Below are 21,396 nucleotides of genomic sequence, written 5' to 3'. Positions count from 1 at the left end.
CGCCGCATAAAATCTTCATTAAAATGCATAAGTCGTGAGTTGGTACTAACCTGAATTGGGTTGTCCATTACTGTTGGGCCGTGCTGATGGCGCACCATCGCGCGCCTCCACTTCCAGTGCATAAGCGCCTTTCTTCTCTCTATCGAAAACGGTTTTGGTAAAGATTTCACCACTTTGCAAATTAATTTCGAAGAATTCTTTGCCCTCGTTGCGTGGCGAATCGACGATGTAGTAGTAGACCTGCAGCGAGAAGACAAAAAGAGAAACAAAAACAAAAATTAGTAAAATTAGCAGTGAAAAGGCATTGAGTGTTTTATGTGAATGCAAGCAGTACCCCCCAGGCAAGTCTTGCTGTGGCTCAGTATGGTGAATTAGGAAGTAAAATAAGTAACTGCGGTAGTACCGTTGGTCAAGGAAGTGTATTTAGAAGGGAAAAACTGTTGTTTTTTGTTCTAAATAATTTGTAGGATTTTAAGAACTTAATTTTTTCTATTGTATTTCTTCCAATTTCTTGGGGGGCGTCCATAAATTACGTGAGGTGTTTTTTTCAAGTGGCGCGAAAACAACCGACAGGCTACACTGTACCGCAAATTCAGATTAAATTGAGCTATTTGGTATAAAACAAATATGGTGGTTTGACAGTAGTAATGTATAACGTCGAAGTATGAATGAAATTATTTTCTTTTGAACGAATTAGTGAATGATCTTAATCATACTACGATTACGCTTGAGATTAAATCTTAAGCATGTACAATTTTTTTGTTTCAATCAGAAAAAAATTGCGTGATATTTGCCGAGACCACCCCTCTCTCCAACGTAAGATTAGATGAGATTTGACTCGACCCCCTCCCCCCCTGACGTAATTTATGGACGCCACCTTGTGATATACGAAATAACACTGGAGTTAAAAAGTTATTAGACATAGGGAGTACAACCGCTACGTACACTACGTACACGCATACATGCACGAGTATAAAAACGTAGAGCATTGTTCGAAAGAGCATCACTTAAAAACTATAGCTCCCATATTAATATTTTTTAGAAAAAGGAGCTGAAGATACAATAATTTTCTTTTAAATCATTTTTAATAATTTTCTTTTAAATAATTTTTAATGTATGTATCACCACACCATTTATAATTGGCGCTTACACCCTTTTTGGCTGTTTGGCCAAGCTCCTTCTCCTATTTGTGGTGTACGCCTTATGTTTTCCATGTTTTCCACAAATGAGTTTGATATGTGAATGGAAATAGGAATTAAAAATTAAATATAACTATTATAGCCTGAATATCAAAGTAAATATTTTTCAATAAACTTAATTTTTCTAGTCGGGTGTTGCCACCTGTTTGTAATAATAAATAATTAATAAAAAAATAATAATAAAAAGTACAATTGCACGTGCCATCAAGGTAAATATTAAATATATGTAAAAAAAATTTAAATGATTAAAAAAAATTGTATGGCGTTGCCACTTTAATTGTATTATGAAAATAATAGGACTATGAATAAGTTCGTGCGGTTTTACAACAGATGGCGTAACTTGATTATTATTCCATCGATCCACATTTCCAAACATTCATTGGAGAGCTACTGTCGTAAGGCACAAACGTCAGTATAAGTTTTTTATTTGAAGCGTAAACAACAATATTTTTACCACACTTGAAAATGTCGAATTTCGTGCCAAATAATGTGTTTTTGCGGGGAATTCTTCTTCATTATTTTAATATGAAGAAAAAAGCAGCCGAAAGTCATCGTATCTTGGTGGAAGTTTATGGTGAGCATGCTCTATCTGAGCGAACGTGCCAGAAGTGGTTTGCACGCTTTAAAAGTGGTGATTTTGGCTTGGAAGACGAAGAACGCGAGGGTGCGCCGCCAAAGTTCATGGATACCGAATTGGAGGAATTGCTCGATCAAGATCCGGCTCAAACGCAAGAAGAGGTTGCAAAAACTTTGGGAGTTGATCAATCAACCATTTCCAAACGTTTAAAAGCCATGGGAATGATCCGAAAGGCAGGCCATTGGGTGCCGTATGAATTGAAGCCAAGAGACGTTGAACGCCGTTTTATGGCATGCGAACAACTGCTTCAACGGCACAAAAGAAAGGGTTTTTTGCATCGAATTGTGACTGGCGATGAAAAGTGGGTCCATTACGACAATCCAAAACGTCGGGCAACGTATGGATACCCTGGCCATGCTTCAACATCGACGTCGGCGCAGAATATTCATGGCCTGAAGGTTATGCTGTGTATCTGGTGGGACCAGCTGGGTGTTGTGTATTATGAGCTACTGAAACCGAATGAAACGATTACGGGGGATGTCTACCGACGACAATTGATGCGTTTGAGCCGAGCACTGCGAGAAAAACGGCCGCAATACGCCGATAGACACGACAAAGTTATTTTGCAACATGACAATGCTCGGCCACATGTTGTACAAGTGGTCAAAACATACTTAGAAACGCTCAAATGGGATGTCCTACCCCACCCGCCGTATAGTCCAAACCTTGCGCCATCCGATTACTATCTCTTCCGATCGATGCAACATGGCCTGGCTGAACAGCACTTCCGTAATTACGATGAAGTCAAAAAATGGATCGATTCGTGGATTGCGGCAAAACCGACCGAATTTTTCACAAAGGGAATCCGTGAATTGCCAGAAAGATGGGAAAAAGTAGTAGTAAGCGATGGACAATATTTTGAATATTAAATTTGTAACCATTTTACGTCAATAAAGTTTCAAATTTCGAAAAAAAACCGCACGAACTTATTCATAGTCCAGCAATTTATCACAACTTTCAGTTGAATATTAGACATAGGCATCAAATGCAAGTTGCTAAAATAAGCTTTAATAAAAGAGTATATTTAGCTGGTGTTGCCATATTATTGCAATTGCAAAAATAACAACTTTTGACACGTACATTTGAATACTAAACTAGGGATAGGAAATAAAAGGAAGCTTTAATAAAAAAAACAAGCGTTAATAAAAAATGTATAAAGCTAATGTTGCCACCTTTTTGGAAACTAAGAAATTGATAACAACAATATATAATATAAGTAATATATTAATTGAAAACAAAAATATATGTGTGTAGATATTTGAAGGTAAATATAGCTTTAATGCAATAATATTTTTAAAAGGTGTTGCCTTCTAATTAAAAAAAAAATGAAATTTAATACCAAAATTGAATTTGAGGTTATATTTTGTATATAAAAAGGTAAAAAAATAATAAGCCTTAATTAAAATAATTTACATGTGGCGTTGCCACTTATTTATAAAGCTTCAAGTAGTAAATAACAGTACAGAGGAGTTAAATATTAGAATGTTGTATCACGCAAGTTTCGATTGAGAGCATTTTAATTACAAAGTGTTTCATGAATGGTGTTGCCACTTAATTTTTGATTAAATAATATTGAAATTGCGTAAAGCAAGCACGATAAATTAAAAAAAATATCAATTAAAAAGATAAATAATTTACTTTCTTTTATTACGAAAGACCTATGCACGTTCCATTCCGCACAAATTAACTTCTTCTTCTTTTTCTTCTTCTTTTTCTTCTTAGCTTCACAATCCGTGGTGGACCATAGCTTCAACAACAATTTTTCTCCACTTTATTCTATCCATGACTACATCTCTCCAGTTGTGTACGTTTATTTGCTTAAGATCTGATTCGACGCCATCTAACCATCGCTTTCGTGGGCGTCCTCTTTTTTTTCCTCCAATGGGTGTTAAAATAAAAGCTTTCTTAGCATTTCGCTCTTTCGGCATGCGTAGTACGTGCCCAATCCATCTAATTCGTTGGGCTTTGATAAAACGTATTACATTTTGTCTTTGAACGATTTCTTCGATTTCATTGTTGTAGCGAATGCGGTAGCTGCCATCTATTTTTGCAACCGCACAAATTAACTGAGGATCAAAAATTGCTCAGAACTCAACATTCGAAAGACCTCATTAAAGAGGCGAGAAAAGACGAAAATTTCCTTTGCAACATTGTAACTGATGATGAAACGTGGTGTTTCCAACAACATCCAATCTGAAACTAAACGTCAAAGTGCCAAATGGAAGGCACCAGACGAGTCACCACCCAAAAAATCGCGTTTGGAGAAGTCAAAAATCAAGTTGATGCTCATTTGTTTTTACGATTCCAAGGGAATTGTTCACAAGGAGTTCATGCCAACGAGCCAAGACGTCAACACAATTTTTATTTTTGCGTTTTGAAGCGTTTGTTGTATCGCATTTGTCGAATTCGCCCTGAATATCGCGAAGGAGGAAGCTGGTGCTTATTGTATGATAATGCACCAAGTCGTCGATCTACTCTTGTGACTGATTTCTTTATTTTTTTTACTAGAAATCGCATTTTAACCATCAATCACTTACCGTATTCACTTTATATGGCTCCCTGTGACTTCTACCTATTCGAAAAATTGTATTTGACTATGAAAGGAAAACGTTTTGCGCCCGTAGAGGCCATCCAAAAGGCTTGCACCGACATCCTGATGGACAATCCGGTCAATGAACTGAAACTCTTTCGAAAAGCTTTTAGATCGCGCAAAACAGTGTACCGAGGCCAAAGCAGACTATTTTGGATAAATAAATTCCAAGTTATGAGAATAAATCTCCTGTCGGTTGTATTTTAGCTCAGTCTTGTTTATTTTAGACTTCCCCTGGTATATATATATTTTTTTTTTTCAAAAGTTCGATTTACGAAATATGTCTGATAGTGTTCCTCTTCTCTCGTAGCATTCACTATCTATCTACCAATGCTTGACAAAAATATCACGGATGAGCTCTACATGTTGTACGAAATAATAGTTCTGATATTCGCAATTGTCTAAGCCGCAATTGTCTATTATTTTATTTATCTGATTATTTACTCAGTTTCTGCATAGCGACGATTTCACTAAATATTGGGTTGAAGGGAAAGTTCTGTCGCATTTTAAAGAAAAATTTCATGTCGAACCCAAACACTTTGCTTTAACACAAACTCAAGAAATTTAACGTGATCTCTAACAGTTGTATGATGAATGCCAAATTCTTCTGCAATTTCTCGACTAGTTAAATGTGGATTATTTTCGAACAAGAATCGCAAAATATCAATATCGATCTTTCTTCTTGATCGATCACTTTCTTGGAGGTCCAGATCCGCGGACAGAAATTTGCTAAACCATCTCTTCAAAATACCGCACATAAATTTTTACATGCAACCGATGCCTTGCTAACTTTTTGGAATTCATACAAAATGCGGTGTCGTAAATGCACTTTATGTACTGACACATTTTTCACTTCAAATATCACAAGCAAACGATGAACTCACTAGTCAGCATTTTTTTTTTTATTTACAAGAAGAATTTCCTGCCTATTTAAAATACGACAGAACTTTCCCTAGAACCCAATACTTGAATTTAACAGATGATATATCGGAGATAAATAGAAATTTTGTGCAGCTTTTTTTAATATAGGTTGGCCAAAAAGTCTTGCGGTATTTCCGTTGCCAATAAAATTTGTGCAGTTTATGGACCCGATACAGTTTCCATTTCTACCGCACAACGATGGTTGCAACGTTTTCGTTCTGGTGCAGAGGTGATCGAAGATGCGCCACGGTCCGGAAGCCCTGTCGTCGAAAATTGCGATAAAATCGCTGAATTGATCGAAAGAGACCGGCATAGTAGCAGCCGTAGCATCGGCCAAGAGCTGGGCATGAGTCATCAAACCGTTATAAACCATTTGAAGAAGCTTGGATTCAAAAAGAAGCTCGATGTATGGGTGCCACACGACTTGACGCAAAAAAACATTTTTGCCCGTATGGATGCATGCGAATCGCATCTGAATCGCAACAACATCGACCCGTTTTTGAAGCGGATGGTGACTGGCGATGAAAAGTGGGTCACTTACGACAACGTGAAGCGCAAACGGTCGTGGTCGAAAAGCGGTGAAGCTGCCCAGACGGTGGCCAAGCCTGGATTGACAGCCAGGAAGGTTCTTCTGTGTATTTGGTGGGATTGGCAGGGAATCATCCACTATGAGCTGCTCCCCTATGGCCAAACGCTCAATTCGGACCTGTACTGCCAACAACGGGACCGCTTGAATGCAGCACTCATGCAGAAGAGGCCATCTTTGATCAACAGAAGCCGAATTGTCTTCCATCAGGACAACGCCAGGCCACACACATCTTTGGTGACGCGCCAGAAGCTCCGGGAGCTCGGATGGGAGGTTCTTTTGCATCCACCGTATAGTCCGGATCTCGCACCAAGTGCCACCTATCTCTGTCCATGGCGAACGAGTTTGGTAGTCGGAAGTTGTCCACAAGAGAGTCCTGTGAAAATTGGCTCTCCGAGTTTTTTGACAATAGGGAAGCGAGCTTCTATAAGAGGGACATTATGAAGTTGGCATCTCGTTGGGAACTCGTCATCGAACAAAACGGCGTATATTTGACTTAAATCTCATTATTATAACCAATTTTATGAACAATTGAAAATTCAATAAAAATACCGCAAGACTTTTTGGCCAACCTATATTTTACGTACAAAACTGTTTATAAAAATGGGAAAATTGAACTTTGTGATAATATTCTGTCCTTTAAATAAAAATACTTGTGCCGCTTTGTCACCTCAAATATAGATAAATTGTTGGTTGCCCTTTTATGCTGGAATATCGAGAATCTGACGTCTTGAAACTATTTTGATGTGTGATTCTGATTCAGCAAGTGAACTCGATAGCGCTATCGAGTGGTAATGACTATCCCAAATTTTTAAATCATTTAAAAAAAAAAAATTGAAGCTCTTAGTCTTTAAGCAATTAACTCATTCCTTACACACTTTTGATGCTGATTAGTCTTAATTGTAAAATGAAATTACCTAACCTGAAAAAAAATTCTAAAATATACTAGAAACTTTAAATCAGCAATCTACTTCTACTACTATTTTCCAATTTTCTACATCTCTATCCTTACATCCTTACGCGCGCAATACTTCATTTGGTTTTTTGAAGGGTACAGAATGAAAAACAGGACACTAGACAAAAAGCCAAATCAAATACTGAATTCGCGCTACCAATTCAACAGTTTCCCAATTATATACAAGTGCAAATTTAGCTCACCCTGACACATTTTCTCAGTGAAAGTGTCTAATACATTTGCGCTTGCGAATACATTTTAAAAAATAAATGTTTTCCATTTTGCTTTTGGAATGTCAAACAGATGAAGGCATTAATTAGTATGAGCACTTAGTTAAAAAAAGAAACAACAGCTGGTATCTAGGCTTCACTTCTCCATTTTACACCCTGTAACTTTTCACATCTGCCCAATTTTGCGCGTCAAAAACGAAAATAAAACATTGGGGCGAATTATCACGGATATATGGCGCATACAGACCGCAAGATTGTGGCTACCTGCAATGGCTAACTTGTCAAGCGGAAGCAACGGAAGGCCGATTAGCAGCGAGCGGGGCGCACACAAGCCTACTAATACTCGTACAACTTCACGGCACTTACTGGCGAATTTCACTGCATACGGACAGTCGCACAGTTTCAAAATTTTTACTATTTTCTTTTCTTTTGGATGTGGCACATAATACCTTTTGGCATTTATTAGCGTGAAAATGTGAGCAAGATGGCGATATAAGCCCGCGGCAAAGACAGCAGTTCTAGTAAAATTGTGAAAATGGTGTTTGAAATTCTAATACGAGAAATAATGGGACTTTGCAGAGGCAAAGTACTATACAAAAAAAAAATAAGGAAAAAAAACAATGGCCGACATTGAAACGCTTCTTCTTTTTTTAAGTATAATTTTTAATTTTTTACAGCATATTGTAATTACGCACGCAAGTCATCATGCCTTTTTGTGCTTGGCGGTAAAATCCTCGGGCATTGTTTTTCTGTCTATTCCCTTTATTTTTTTTCAATTTTTTTTTGTAATTTTTGCTTTGCCGCAATTTCCAAGTCAACGCGCTTGTGAACTGGCTCAGTATTTGCTGTGGCTTAGTAGGCGTGAGCTTGCACAGCATTCATTCCACTCAACTGATTTCAGCACTCATTTTAGTAATTTAGTTACGCTGGACTACAGCGGCCCCAACAATTCTATTCCAAGCTTTGTTTTTCTACTTAAGCACCCCTTCCACCACTTTAGTGCCTAGCTGATCCCATTTAATACGCCTTAATAAACATGCAATTTTAATTATTTCACAAGCATAATTTGTTTTTGTGTTCGCGTGAACGGCAAAGCGTAAAAGGATTTGATAAGATATTCGACAAAAAAACAGAACAGAATAGAAAAACCAAACATAAATAGTCCTTTAATTTTAGAAAATTGTGAACTCTACTCGGTGTATGTTTTGGGTACATAGGCCACTCTGTTTGGCAATCTGCATATCGCTAAGCGCTTAGCCAACTGGTTGACTACTTGACTGCTTGACTGTGTAGCTTACTGACGCTTATCAACCGCACTCACACTTGACTGCATTGGCACAAGCGCTCATCAGCGTCACTTGTACCGCCGTTGTTGCTCATACGCCCCTACGGCTCTAACACACAAATTAGGTGAAGTGAAAAGTTCGAAATGTTTTTCGTTAGATGTCTTTTGTGCGTCATATTTCACGATACTTATATTTCAATGAGTCATAATATGTCGTGATTTAAAGCTGAAAAGCTTGCAAAAAGTGCTCTCAGAATAATTAGTTTTTGGTGGGGCCAGTTGAGTGTTACAAAGCTCCTAAATAAAGGGAACATAAAGAAAAAATTCTATACAATCTTTACTCCAACTACCACCAATAGGTGAATGGAAAGCAACACCAATTTGAAATGATTGTGATTTCAGCGATTTCTGGTGATGCGAATGTGGAAGATGAGGCAAACTCTGGCAGGCTAACCGCCGAAAATATTGATAAAATCATGAAAATAGTCAAGTCAAATCGGCATTTGCGCGATTACCGAGGAATTGCAGATTATTCAGAAGACTGTTTTGCACTATGCATGAAAGTATAGTTGCTACGAAGAATGTTAATTTAGTAATAAATAAAAAATGCCTTAGCGATTCCAAGTCAAGTGATCCAAGTGCAGTACCGTAAAATTTTCTGAAACTTTTTTTCGCCGTTATTTGTGTAGGCTTGATTATATTAAGAAGCAAAGTGAAAAAATTAGAAAAAAAAGGATTTATGATTTTGAGATGTTTTCTTTGCTGAACATTTTATAGAAGTGAAATATATTGGGTTCTTTTTAACATTTGAAAAAATTTTTTTTTGTGTTTTGGATAAAATATATTTACATTTATTTTATAAACTTATAAAGAGTAACTATTTTCCACAAAACCTTTTAACAAAAAATTCACTTTTTCAAAATAAATTCTTTTTAAAAAAATTTTGTATTTTAATATTAAAGAGTAAACTCAAGTTTTAAAAAGAGCCGAATATAGATATTTCACTAAAAAAGCACCTTAAAAGGCTTTGAAAAACAAAACTAAAAAAAAAATGATTTATAATTTTGAGATTTATTCGTTGCGGAAATTTTGTTCAAGTGAAATATATTATTGAGTTTCTTTTGCAAAAGTAAAATAAAAAAAAAAACGGGATAAAATATACAATATTTAAATTTTTTTTTTTTTGAATTATAATGAGAAATTTTTTTCCCGAAAATATTTAACAAAAAAAAAATCAAACTAAATTGTTTTCAAAAATAGTTTTTACCTTTAAAAATTAAAGAAAAAAATGAAATTTTAGAAAGAAAAAACTTAAAAAAACTAAAAAATACAGAAGCTTCAAAAAAAGATAATAAAATAATTTCAACATAAATCTCAAAATCATAAATTTGTATTTTAATATTTTTCTAAAAGCTGATGAAAAGAGTAAAAATATGAAAAAAAATAATTTAGTAACATATAAAATTGTTTAACAAGCACCAAAAAAGAAATGTATAAAGTACAGGGTTGTTAATATTCGACGAACCCATTTGGCAACCCTGTATCTTTTGACAGAGACGTGAGATCACTTAATGACATACCGCGTTGGAAGCGTCAGTCCAAGCAGATTTTACCATGGAACAGTACACGCCACGCGAGCGCTCCCAAATTGTTGAAATTTACATTCAACAAAAGAAGTCAATTGTGAAAACTCAACGTGCGTATAAAAAATTAAATAATGTGAAAAGTGCGCCTTCTAAGAACACCATTAAGCGTTTGTACGAAAGGTTTTCGACTGATGAAGCGACCAAGGCGATCGGATGAGAATATTGCTCTTGTACGGGCCAGTGTTGAGACGTCGCCAAGGACATCCCAAAATCGCCGTTCTCAGCAGTTGGGCATTGCTCGGACCACTTTACAACGAATTATGCGCATTTATTTGCATTTATTCCCGTATAAGATTCAATTGACGCAAAGATTGTTGCCTGCGGACAAGCCTCGTCGATTGGAATGGGCTCAAAAAACACATGGGTCCGTCGAATATGGGCAACTCTGTATATTTTATCGTCAAAAATTTACAAAAAATATCCGTAAATGTTAAAAGAAGCCAAAGTTATTTCACTCCAAAAAATTCTATACTAAAATTTTCAACATTAATAATTTTATATTTATTATATACGCAATTAGCGCTTACACCCTTGTTTTGGGTGTTTGGCCGAGCTCCTCTTACTAAAGGGTTTTTCAATAAGGGCGTGTATGCATGCAGAATGTCAATTGTGGCGTCTGCTGTGTGGCATGTAGCGCCGTCCTGCTGGAACTACATGTCGTCTAGGTCCATATGGTTCAATATAGGCCATAAGAAATTGGAAGGGCCACCACGTCTACCGAAAAATGGGCGCAATGCGCGCAACGTTTGCGTTAATGAACACTCATTTTGATAATAAAGTTTTATCATTTGAACGTACTGTTCAATCGTGTAACTCGCAATGATGATTTGGCATAAACAACTGAATAATAAACAAAAGATTTGACAGATGTCACCAAAACAAAATGGCCGCCAAAATCGACCCGCGCCAATTGAAAAACCCTTTATTTGTAGTCTTCGTCTTGATGCTTTTCCACAAATGCAGAGACTTGCAGTTTGAAAACGAACTCCGCTCGGCTGATGGTTTTTTATGGAGATGCTTTTTTATAGCAGAAATACGATTGCCGAGGGGCGATCTCTACTAGAAAAAACGTTTTCTATGAGTTGGTGTTGCATACCCGGGACTTCGAGCCTGTGCACTTCCGAGTGATCTAATCTCAAACTTATTACATTTTTTTTTTCAAATCTTATTCAGGTTATTTGCCTATGCTTTGCTTACTAATTTGTATCATTTGAAGAAGAATCGCTTACATGTAACCAATCGCAGGCCGTAGTATTTTATTTTTATTTTTAATCTTCTTTTTCTTTCAATTTTGATTCTATTTAATTTAACTATAATTTGTATATAACTTTACTAGCCACTATTCCATAATCCCCTCATAATAGTAATTCTATATTATTCTATAAAATTTTTTCAAAATCATCGTAATAAAGGGAAAAAATTTAGAAAACATTTTGCTTCACCCAATATTATATTTCCACGCTACTGCTTGCATATTTGTTTTTGCTGTTTTTTCTTCATTACATTTAGCTAAAAGTTGTCTTTTGTTTACCTGATTGTTTGGAAATGTGCCATCCTTGTCGATGGCATTCACTTGCGTCACTTTGGTGCCAATGGGTTCACCTTCCAGCACAGTCTCCTGTTCACGTTCGGTAAACAATGGTATCTCATCGTTAACATCCTCGAGCATAATGTAGACGGTCGCCTCGGAAGCCAATTGTTGGGCGCCATTGTTCTGAAATTAAAAAAAAAAACATGAAAAAGCGGAATACACTCAAATCAGAAGAATTTTATGAATTTGCAAAAGCGACAGTATTAATAAATATTTGGCATTTGATATGGAATAATAATTCATTGCAACCTGCAACTCGCTATCATTAAAAAATAAAGTTAATTAAAACTTAAAAAATGCGAATATTGGAATCTTTTTGCAGGCCAATATGTTTGCTTATGTGTATTTGGGTTTGCGCATGTGGATATGTATATATACATCTCATCTATGAAACAGCTGGCATGACTTTCAGTTGCAGAAATGTGTGTGTGTGTGCAATCTACGTTTGTGTTAATACAAACGTACGAATGCAATTTGCATATTATAAAATTTTGAGCGTGACATGCTTGCTGATGGCGTACAAATTCTGACAGAATTACTTTGCATCTTTGGTTGAATATAATTTTAATTAATGTTTTTTCCCCTTGCTCGTATTTTAATTTAAATTTTATTGGTTTTTCCATGGGGGAGTCAATACATTTAAGTGGCTGAAAAGGTGTTTTTGAGACAAAATCTTTACTATTTGTTTTTTGTTTTTTGGCCTTCCAGGATTAGCTGGTCACCGAAAAACTAATCTCAAGTTATTTATTATAAATTTAGTGCAAAAAATATATTAACTTTTTTTTTATCATAAATTTAGTGTGAATAAAAAATAGTTTAAAAAAACTAAAAAACACACTTTTATTGCTAATCGAATTAAAAAGTAGAAAATAAATTTTAATGACAAAGGGACCTATAATGAAGTAATAGCAAATCGAAGGATCAGTCATAGTCAACTAGCTCAGAACAGAATTATAACAAAAATTAAGATACAAATAGAGTAATTCAAATTAGAGTTAAAAGCGTGGGATGCATTTTGCTTCACTTTCATAACCCTCTGTACATAGGTAGTTGCCAATAGAATGATTGTAATATTTACTATACGCTTTTAACTCTAATTTGAATTACTCTATTTGTATCTTAATTTTTGTTATAATTCTGTTCTGAGCTAGTTGACTATGACTGATCCTTCGATTTGCTATTACTTCATTATAGGTCCCTTTGTCATTAAAATTTATTTTCTACTTTTTAGTTCGATTAGCAATAATCGATGTTTTGCAATAAAGCGTGTTTTTTAGTTTATAAAACTATTTTTTATTTTCTACTTTTTAGTTCGATTAGCAAAAAAGCGTGTTTTTTAGTTTTTTTTTAACTATTTTTTATTTTTAGTATATGTAGGTGTTTGCGAGTAATATACTATTACACAACCGCATACTAAATACTAACCTCAATGGTGGTGTGGAAACTAAAAATTCCCAATTTTTGTTTAAAAAATACCCAATTCATGTTTCTACCGGTGTGGCAATATTGGCAAATGTTCTCTTTATCAATAAAATTTATTTTCTACTTTTTAGTTCGATTAGCAATAAAAACGTGTTTTTTAGTTTTTTTAACTATTTTTTATTTTCTACTTTTTATTTCGATTAGCAAAAAAGCGTGTTTTTTAGTTTTTTTTTTAAACTATTTTTTATTATGAATGAAAATTATTGTTATCATTGCCGTCAGTGAATAAATGATTCGATATATTCGTGTTATGTTTAATCCCTTTCTTATCGACTGTGAGTCTAAAGCTATGCAGTTATCGGCCGTGATAAAGAAGTAATCGGGATGAAGAACTTATTTCGTGGAGGGAGCCTGAGAAACTGATTTACAAGAATAAATAAATATTTTTCATTTTACAACCAAATTCACCTTACTTTTTACCCACAGTAAAAAAAAGAAAATATTAATCCTGGCAATCCTAGTAAGGATAATGGAAAACTTTTATCAAATTATTGCATTGTCATCGGTCCTTGATAGGTGTGCAAAATTTCAAGTCGATCAGATTTTTAGAAGCCAGTGAAAATTAAGCTCAAAGATTCCGTTACATACATACAACCCGAGCTAATAAAAGTGTGTTAAAAATAGGCCTTCGTTTCACATTAATAGTATAGGCATCTCTCAGACAACTCTTTTACTTAGTTGGTTTTGCTATTAATGTTTTCGAGTGAGAAAAGTCCATATAATGGAGCCATATGCGCATAAAAGGTATACCTGAATTAGAGCAAATGTTCGATTTTCAGCTTAAAAGTTTTTGTTGCGTACTGCTCTTATGTCGACCAAATAAATAAATCCGCACTTCCAATACTCAAACTGCGGTATACTATACAATTCAATTTTGTTTTTCATTACCCACTCTACTAACTAAAAAAAATATTTTTAGTGATCATCATTAAGTAGCGATTACAGCTAAGAGTGAGATTTAGCTTTATCCACAATCATCTTCTACTCTACATGATTCATAGCAATAGACCTACAGCTCCTACCTCGCTGCTTTTTCAGGTCGGCTATGATTTGGTCTAACCAGTTTAACTTGGACGTTCTGACGTTCGGAAAGATTTTTGAGACCGACTGTGCTCCTAGCACACAGTGTACCCTAACCATCGAAGCTTTTGGGATTTTATTGATTTAATTACGTTTTCTCCCCGGCATAAGTTCAGCAATTTGTCATTGTAGCGTATTCGGTTCGTTCCGTCACTGCAGCGTATGGGGTCAAACACTCTTTGGAGTACTTTTCTTTCGAAAACTATTAAGCTCATTTCGTGTTTACCTACCTTTGTGCAGCACTCGCAGCAGCAAGGCAGCACCGGCAGTATTATTTACTGATAGAGGCGGAGTACACAATCACTTGGAAGCAGCTTAGACGTCAAGTGGGAGATCTTGTATTGCGTTGTACCCCGGAAAGAGAGAACAAGCTTTTCCAAAACAGCGCACGCACCTCAGCAGACAATAGCAAGCCTCCGAGTGTATTTCTGCAATGATGTACAAAAAACCATTTGCCGTTCGGTGTCTGCTTGAAATTGAAGGTCTCCACATTTGCAGAAATTCCTAAAAAAATTCGAAAAGGAGACTGCCTAAACACCAAAACAGGATGTAGGTATCAATTAAGCGTTACTGCTGTTGTCATTTTTATTAGAACTTCCAGGTACTTAAAGTGCTGCATACCCTCAAAGGTGAGTGCCCAAATTTCGGTGTTTTTAGAGGTTCGTCCCTCTGCGCTGTGCTAGATCTTCAGACACTTCATTTACTCTAAGGTCTACTACTTTTGCGGGACTTTAAATGATACGGAAGATTTCAAGAAGTGTTGCATTATAGATACCTTTGTTTTCTTGCCTCTATTGCTTTATAGCCATCACACACGATTGTTATTGCTAAGTGGCTAAGAAGATTTTCAAACTTTACTTTATTTCTTATCGCATAGAAGATGAGGAGATTAAAACCAGAGGTGGAAAGCGAATCGCCTTGTTTTAGGCCATAGGAAATTTCTAATGGCTTCAATACAGTTTGTTGTATGACATAACTACTGTTTCAGCAGTATTAGTCAGAGTTGCAACGACCAATTGAATGGGTTTGACAACTGAATGAGTTTGAGGCTGATACTCAAGTCGAAAAGTTGTCTCGGAGAATACTGTCAAAAGCTTGTTTCCAGTGGACGAAAAGGATGTTCACGTCTTTGTGTGACGGAAGTCTTTATTCTGACCTTTACGCGTTCCACTGCTTGCCTGTTTCTATACTGTCGCTGTCTAGTGCGCCTATGGCCTTCTGAATAGTAGTCACGCACCAATCCATTCGGCTACGTTGGCCGGTTGGCAGACTTCAATATCAAATGAAACTAAAAGCGGGAACGGTACAATTTTACTGGGGAGCGGCTATTAAAACTAGACCTCAAAACTCGTCAAGCCGCCTCTTAGTAGACGGAGCATATTTCCTATGACCAATTAACTTTGGATGCTCTGAATATTGAGTTTGAAGGATATGATATTGCTGAAAAACTGGCAAGAAAATCAGCATTAACTTTTCTTACAGGTTTAAAGTCCTCCTGTGGTGTAGATGAGGATACAAAAAAAGAGAAAAAAGCTTTTAAAAACTATTTCGACCCAATCTACTAGCCTTCAAGCACTTGAAAGCATTTTTGGGAAGTTCGTCTCTCTACGCTGAAGGAGAGGAGAAGAAAACGTTTTAAGGAGCTCAAAAATAATCTAAGAGTCACGGGTATTCTAATAGAAAAATGTGTGCTGAATAGTCATTTCACTAAATCACCACCTTTTTAGTGTGAAATCTGCAGATTCTCTAAAGCGAAGCCAAATATTTGAGAGAATTTTAGTACTGATGCACAAATTAAAAAAAATCTTGGCTGATCATCTTATACTGAAGGACAAAATTTATTTTAAATAGTTGTTAGATATTCCAAACGCAAGTTTCTCTGCAAAGCAGAATTAAGAAGTAGAAAAGATCTTAAGGTTGCAAAGATCTATCCCAAGTAAATAAAAATATTATTATTTAAAAAGTATTAAAGTGAATTTTTGACTTATAGGATATGTATGTATGTGACTTATCCGGTATTAGGTTTCCTTGCGCTGAACACCTTAATAAAAATAAAAACACGGTAATTTACTAGGTGCGGTGCGTGCGCCTTTATTAGCTGTTCGAATTAAACTCAAATTCTTTACAAAATTTACTTAACTCTACACCTACGAATAACTTAATTCTACCGGAAGACGTTGCTCAAGCCAGACGATACGTAAGCATTATTTATTTTCCCAAGTTTGAATTAGTAAGAATTTTATTGCAAAAAGAATTGACAACGATATTGCGAAACAGTAAACACTTCCGCTTAAGGGTTTGCGCTACTGCTGAGTGAGTTAATTGTAAAAAGGTGATTGTACGATTGTACGGTAGGCAAAATATATTGTGTGTTAACTTGTATGTACATTTGGTAAATTCCACCTAAAACGGCCCTATGCAGAAAAAAATTAATTTAGTTGTTTTTAGTTAAATTCAGTCAAATAATATCTGCCAGAGAATAAAATATATGGGAAAATCAAAAACTATATTTTTGCCTTAAGTTTAATAAGTTTGGCAACACTGTGAACTTCGCCTATACTGAAAAGTGAGTTTACATTCTTTTTACGATGTGTCTTTATTTTACATTTTCTTGTTCTTCTTTTATGACTATTGACAAAACCCCGTTATATTTGAATATAATAAGCTATTGCTTCCATTCTTTCAAAGTTTCGACATGGTACATTGTAAAATAAAATTTTTATCGATTTTTTAAAACTTTAAAATTTTTGGTCACACCCGTCCCACTAAAAATTGAAAAATTTCAATTAAATTGGTACTGTACATTATAATCACTTGATACTTTGCAATGATAACAAAGTATGCGTAGTAAATAGTTTGGTGACATTTTACTAATTTTTTATTCGCGTTTTGGCAATTCAGTAATATAAAATACTTGGCCACACCCGTCACACAAACGCGAAGTGCTTGTTTTTTTAATAGACTCGAAAACCAGAAAGCGAGAACAAAAAAAAAACTTAAAAACAATAAAGAAAAATATCAACTGCATTTGGCTTTAGAGAGAACAAGAGATAAAAAAAGAAGAGATGCCAAAAAAATTACCACGGATGAAGCGACGTTGGAAGAAAAAAGGAGAAAAGGTAAAGAAAGAAAGCGAAAGGGTAGACAACGCAAAAAGGATGAGCAGAAAGTATCAAGTGTTTTGAATACATCTGAAATAGGTAGCTTCAAATCACGTCGTTCATTGAAAAAAACAGTCACCAAAATTGAGAAAATCCTGCCTCGTAGTCCATCGAAAAGAATTGCTGTTATTAAGCAACTCGCTAAAGACGTTCCCTTAAAATCTATAATGCCCTCAGTAAGTACAAGAGTGAAAACTCCGATTGACGATATTGAATTTTTTCGCTACAGGCCATGGTAAAGCCGCAGTAGATGGTATAGGGGCAACAGTAAAAAGAGCATTATGGAAAGCCATTAAAGCTAGAGAATGTATTATGGAAACACCGCTGGACTGTTTCAAATATCTTCTTGCAAAACAAAAATTGAATAAGATCAATGTTTTTTACGCATCAAAAGACGAGATCGATCAGAATAGTTCTTTCTTAAACGAAAGATGGGGAAGCGTTAAAATGGAAAAGAACCTTCCAAAAATTCCTGCCTTTAAAAGAGCAGATGCGGTCTCTGTATATGCTTCCTATTCATATTTATCTGAATTTAAACAAATTTCCTTGAAAAATACAGGTCTAGAGTATTGTGATGGCAATGATAGCGAATAAAAAAATTAAATGTTATTTTATGTGTTTTTATTCATAATTGGATTCAATAAAAAGTTTTAGTTCAGCAAAATTTTTGAATTTTCATACTAGGTCACACCCGTCACATAGAGTGGTCACACCCGTCCCTTTTTTTAAGCTTTTTTTTTAAGAAAAATATGATTCTTTTAGAAAAGTAAGTATGACATACAACCAGAAAGACTTCAAACAATGTGCTCCTCCAACATTTCTATACGCACTCTTTGGGAAATTTTACAAAAACTTCAATGAAAGTAAAGTTTAGTTGAAAGCTTAAATATGTAAGGTCACACCCGTCACAGTTTTCAAATGGCAGCTATGGTCGGAAATGATGCATTTTCAGTATGTACTTGGTATCAAACAACTTTAATATTCACATGGCAGGGATTAGTGTCCTTTAATTTAAGTAACGGTTTTAAATTCTAAAAGTATAACGAAAAATGTCAGTAACACGGTCACATCCGTCACAATGGAAATGACCATTTATGCAATTAATACTCTCGACAGTTCTTTGAGTTCATTAAATTTCTACTTATTTTTCTATGCAAAATCAATGAAGTGTGCTAATCCACTGCCATCTAAGTAATTTCCATTTAATTAGAATTATTTCCCCTCTCAATTAAGCACTTAATGCTTAGATTAATTAATATGTATTCAATAATAGATTTTTTTTATTTTTGCACCATTTTTTGCTTGATAGTCAAAACGGCATGTTTTTATGATACACTGAAACTAATTGAATTGGAAGTAATAAAAAAAAAGTCCATGTTTTACAAAATATTTATATACTAAAAGAAATTTATGTACAAGTTTATTGCACACTTTATTGCTTTAAATTTTCCAACCATTAATGTGTTAATCAATTAAGAGGCAAGTGTAATCTATTGAAACAAATCGCAAGAGAATTTTTTTTTTTAGTTTGCATTTATTTCTTGATGGTATGCGAAAAATGCAATATCAAAAAAGTCAAACAATTACATTTGTGAAAAAAAAATTTCTTTTTTACAATGGAAAATTTTCATCAACCTTTAAATGCGTTTAAATGCAGAAATACCCACATACATACATACATATGCATGTCTGCTAAAATGTGCTGCATGCCTATGCGAGGGCAGATATGGGCATACAGTCAGGGTCAAAATAAAGTGCACACCACTTATTGATAAGTTTTTATAATTTATTGAAATGCACTCAATTTCAATTATTTTTGCATAAAAACGTAGTTCATCCTACCACAACTACGATATAAAACAAAGTTTCGAACTTAGTATAAAGTTTGTAAAAATTTGGCAAAATTTTACCCAAATTTCCAACTTTTCTCAGATTTTTTAAAAAAATTTCAGCTATGCAATTTTATAGATCATTGAATTTTGGTGCAATAAAGTGCACCGTAGCCAAATGGGTTGGTGCGTGATTACCATTCGGAATTCACACAGATGTCGTTGGTTCGAATCTCGGTGAAAGCAAAATTAATAAAAACATTTTTCTAATAGCGGTCGCCCCTCGGCAGGCAATGGCAAACCTCCGAGTGTATTTCTGCCATGAAAAAGCTCCTCATAAAAATATCTGCCGTTCGGAGTCGGCTTGAAACTGTAGGTCCCTCCATTTGTGAAACAACATCAAGACGCACACCACAAATAGGAGGAGGAGCTCGGCCAAACACCTAACAGAAGTGTACGCGCCAATTATTTATTTATTTATTTATTAAAGTGCAAGTTTCAAGTAGCTCAAAAATCACACTGATTTTTGAGAATTTTTTCGGACGCGGTCTTGTGCATTTTCTGCATTTAACGCCTACTCCATATTTTTTTATATGGACGAAAACAGCCAACACCGTCAGTCGAAAAAATTGTCAAAAATCGACACGATTTTTGAATCATTTGGGACTTGTACTTTATTATACCAAAATTGAATGGCCGATAAAACTGTGTATCCGAAGTTTTCCAAAAATTCTGAGTAAAAGGTTTGAAATCTTGATGAAAATTTACCGAATTTTTACAAATTTTATACTAAATTCGAGACTTTGTTTTATATGATTTTTGTTGTTGGTTGGTTAAAGTGATAATTCGTTCAGAATCCAGTTTCTTGTTCTAGTATGAGCTATGTTTTTATAAAAAAAAATAATTGAAATTACAAAATAAATAAATAAATAGTCAACACTTATCAAATCACCAAGGATGATTTCAATTTCTTCGTCCAAGTGTGCCCGCTTCTGGGCACCGTACACTTTATTTCGAGGCTGACACTATATTCATATAAGTATAAAAGTATGTATGCATAAAAGTATGGAACGATTGATAAAAGCCCATTTGTTCTTGTTTTGGTTACCCGTTGTAATAAATTGCAGCGCTGTAAACAGCAATAAAACGTTTTGTACGCGCGCTTACTCATACAAAGGCGCAATATTTACGTTGGCATAAATATACTAACAAACCATAAACTAATATGGCGCTAAAACATTTAGCACGTATTTTAATAAAAACAAGAGAAAAATCCCGCCGCGAAAAGGCAAACTGGTATAGAAACCCTTTAGTTCAGATGCTGGTATTTAATAGAAGAAATCAAACTAGTTCGGCATTGACTAGAAATGTACCAGTAGTAGGGCTTACAGGTTTTTGGCTTGAGAGAATTGTCAACAGTTTCCACTGAGAGTTTGACAGAAATTGTGTTTAAACTGTATTCTTTTTTTCATTATTGTGTATGTAGGTATGCCTAAATTTGAAATATCAGCAGTCAATCAAGTTGCCTCGGTATTGACAAGACATATTCCAAACCAATGTTGCCATGTTGAAATGCGTTAATGAACGCAAAAACATCACATAAATGAAAATTAAAACTAACATTTAATATTAAAATTCGTGCCAACCCAACACAAACTCGCTGCGAAAGATGAGTTTGCAACAGGTTTGCTTTATGATATTTGTATGGGATTTGACACGAATCTTGGCTATTGTTTGCGCTGAAACTCGCTAACGGCAGCAACTCCAAAAATAAGTCGCAGTAGACTTTCGAGTTGAACCAAACGCTGTTGCACTGATAGAAGCTCTACTCGTCTGAAGAAAGGTAGCGGCTAAATTAGCCAGCACTACTCTAAGTAAACAGGTCTGCAGAGACACACCTCAAAGTGGAGTTCTATCCCCTCTTCTTTGGATTTTGGCGTTAAACTCTCTATTGTTGACCCTGAAGTGAGGGCCTTCCCACGTTCGATCGATGCTCTAGCAATTGCGGTTAAAGGCAAATATCCTACCATCCTTAAGGATATTCGGCGCTCTAACATGGCCATGCTGAACGAAGAGTAGAAGACTCGGTATAAAAACTAAACTGAGTCTCTGCGCAAAGAAACATAGGATTCCCATAAACTCCCTGCTAGTTTCTAAGGGTTTGGAGATTGCTTTGAGAGAGAAATTTAATTTCTTAGTACTCG

The 21,396-nt window shown here is 35.2% G+C and overlaps 1 protein-coding gene across 1 annotated transcript in view; it reads right to left on the bottom strand.

Annotated features, from left to right (window-relative positions):
* Nucleotides 1-9: 9 nt before the first annotated feature.
* The window catches only part of LOC128864820 (neural-cadherin-like), a 154,428-nt gene continuing 133,041 nt past the window's right edge, over nt 10-21,396 (bottom strand). The window contains exons 11-12 of the mRNA XM_054104576.1: nt 11,581-11,763; nt 10-240 (exon numbers count right to left, since the gene is read on the bottom strand). Coding sequence (XP_053960551.1) covers nt 46-240; nt 11,581-11,763 — 378 coding nt within the window. The 3' untranslated portion in view covers nt 10-45. The remainder of the gene's footprint in view (nt 241-11,580; nt 11,764-21,396) is intronic.

The sequence above is a fragment of the Anastrepha ludens genome, chromosome 5 (genome assembly GCF_028408465.1).
Source record: "Anastrepha ludens isolate Willacy chromosome 5, idAnaLude1.1, whole genome shotgun sequence".
Classification (NCBI taxonomy): Eukaryota; Metazoa; Arthropoda; class Insecta; order Diptera; family Tephritidae; genus Anastrepha; species Anastrepha ludens.
Note: the sequence above shows the minus strand (reverse complement) of the source record. Positions and strands in the feature narration are given on the sequence as shown.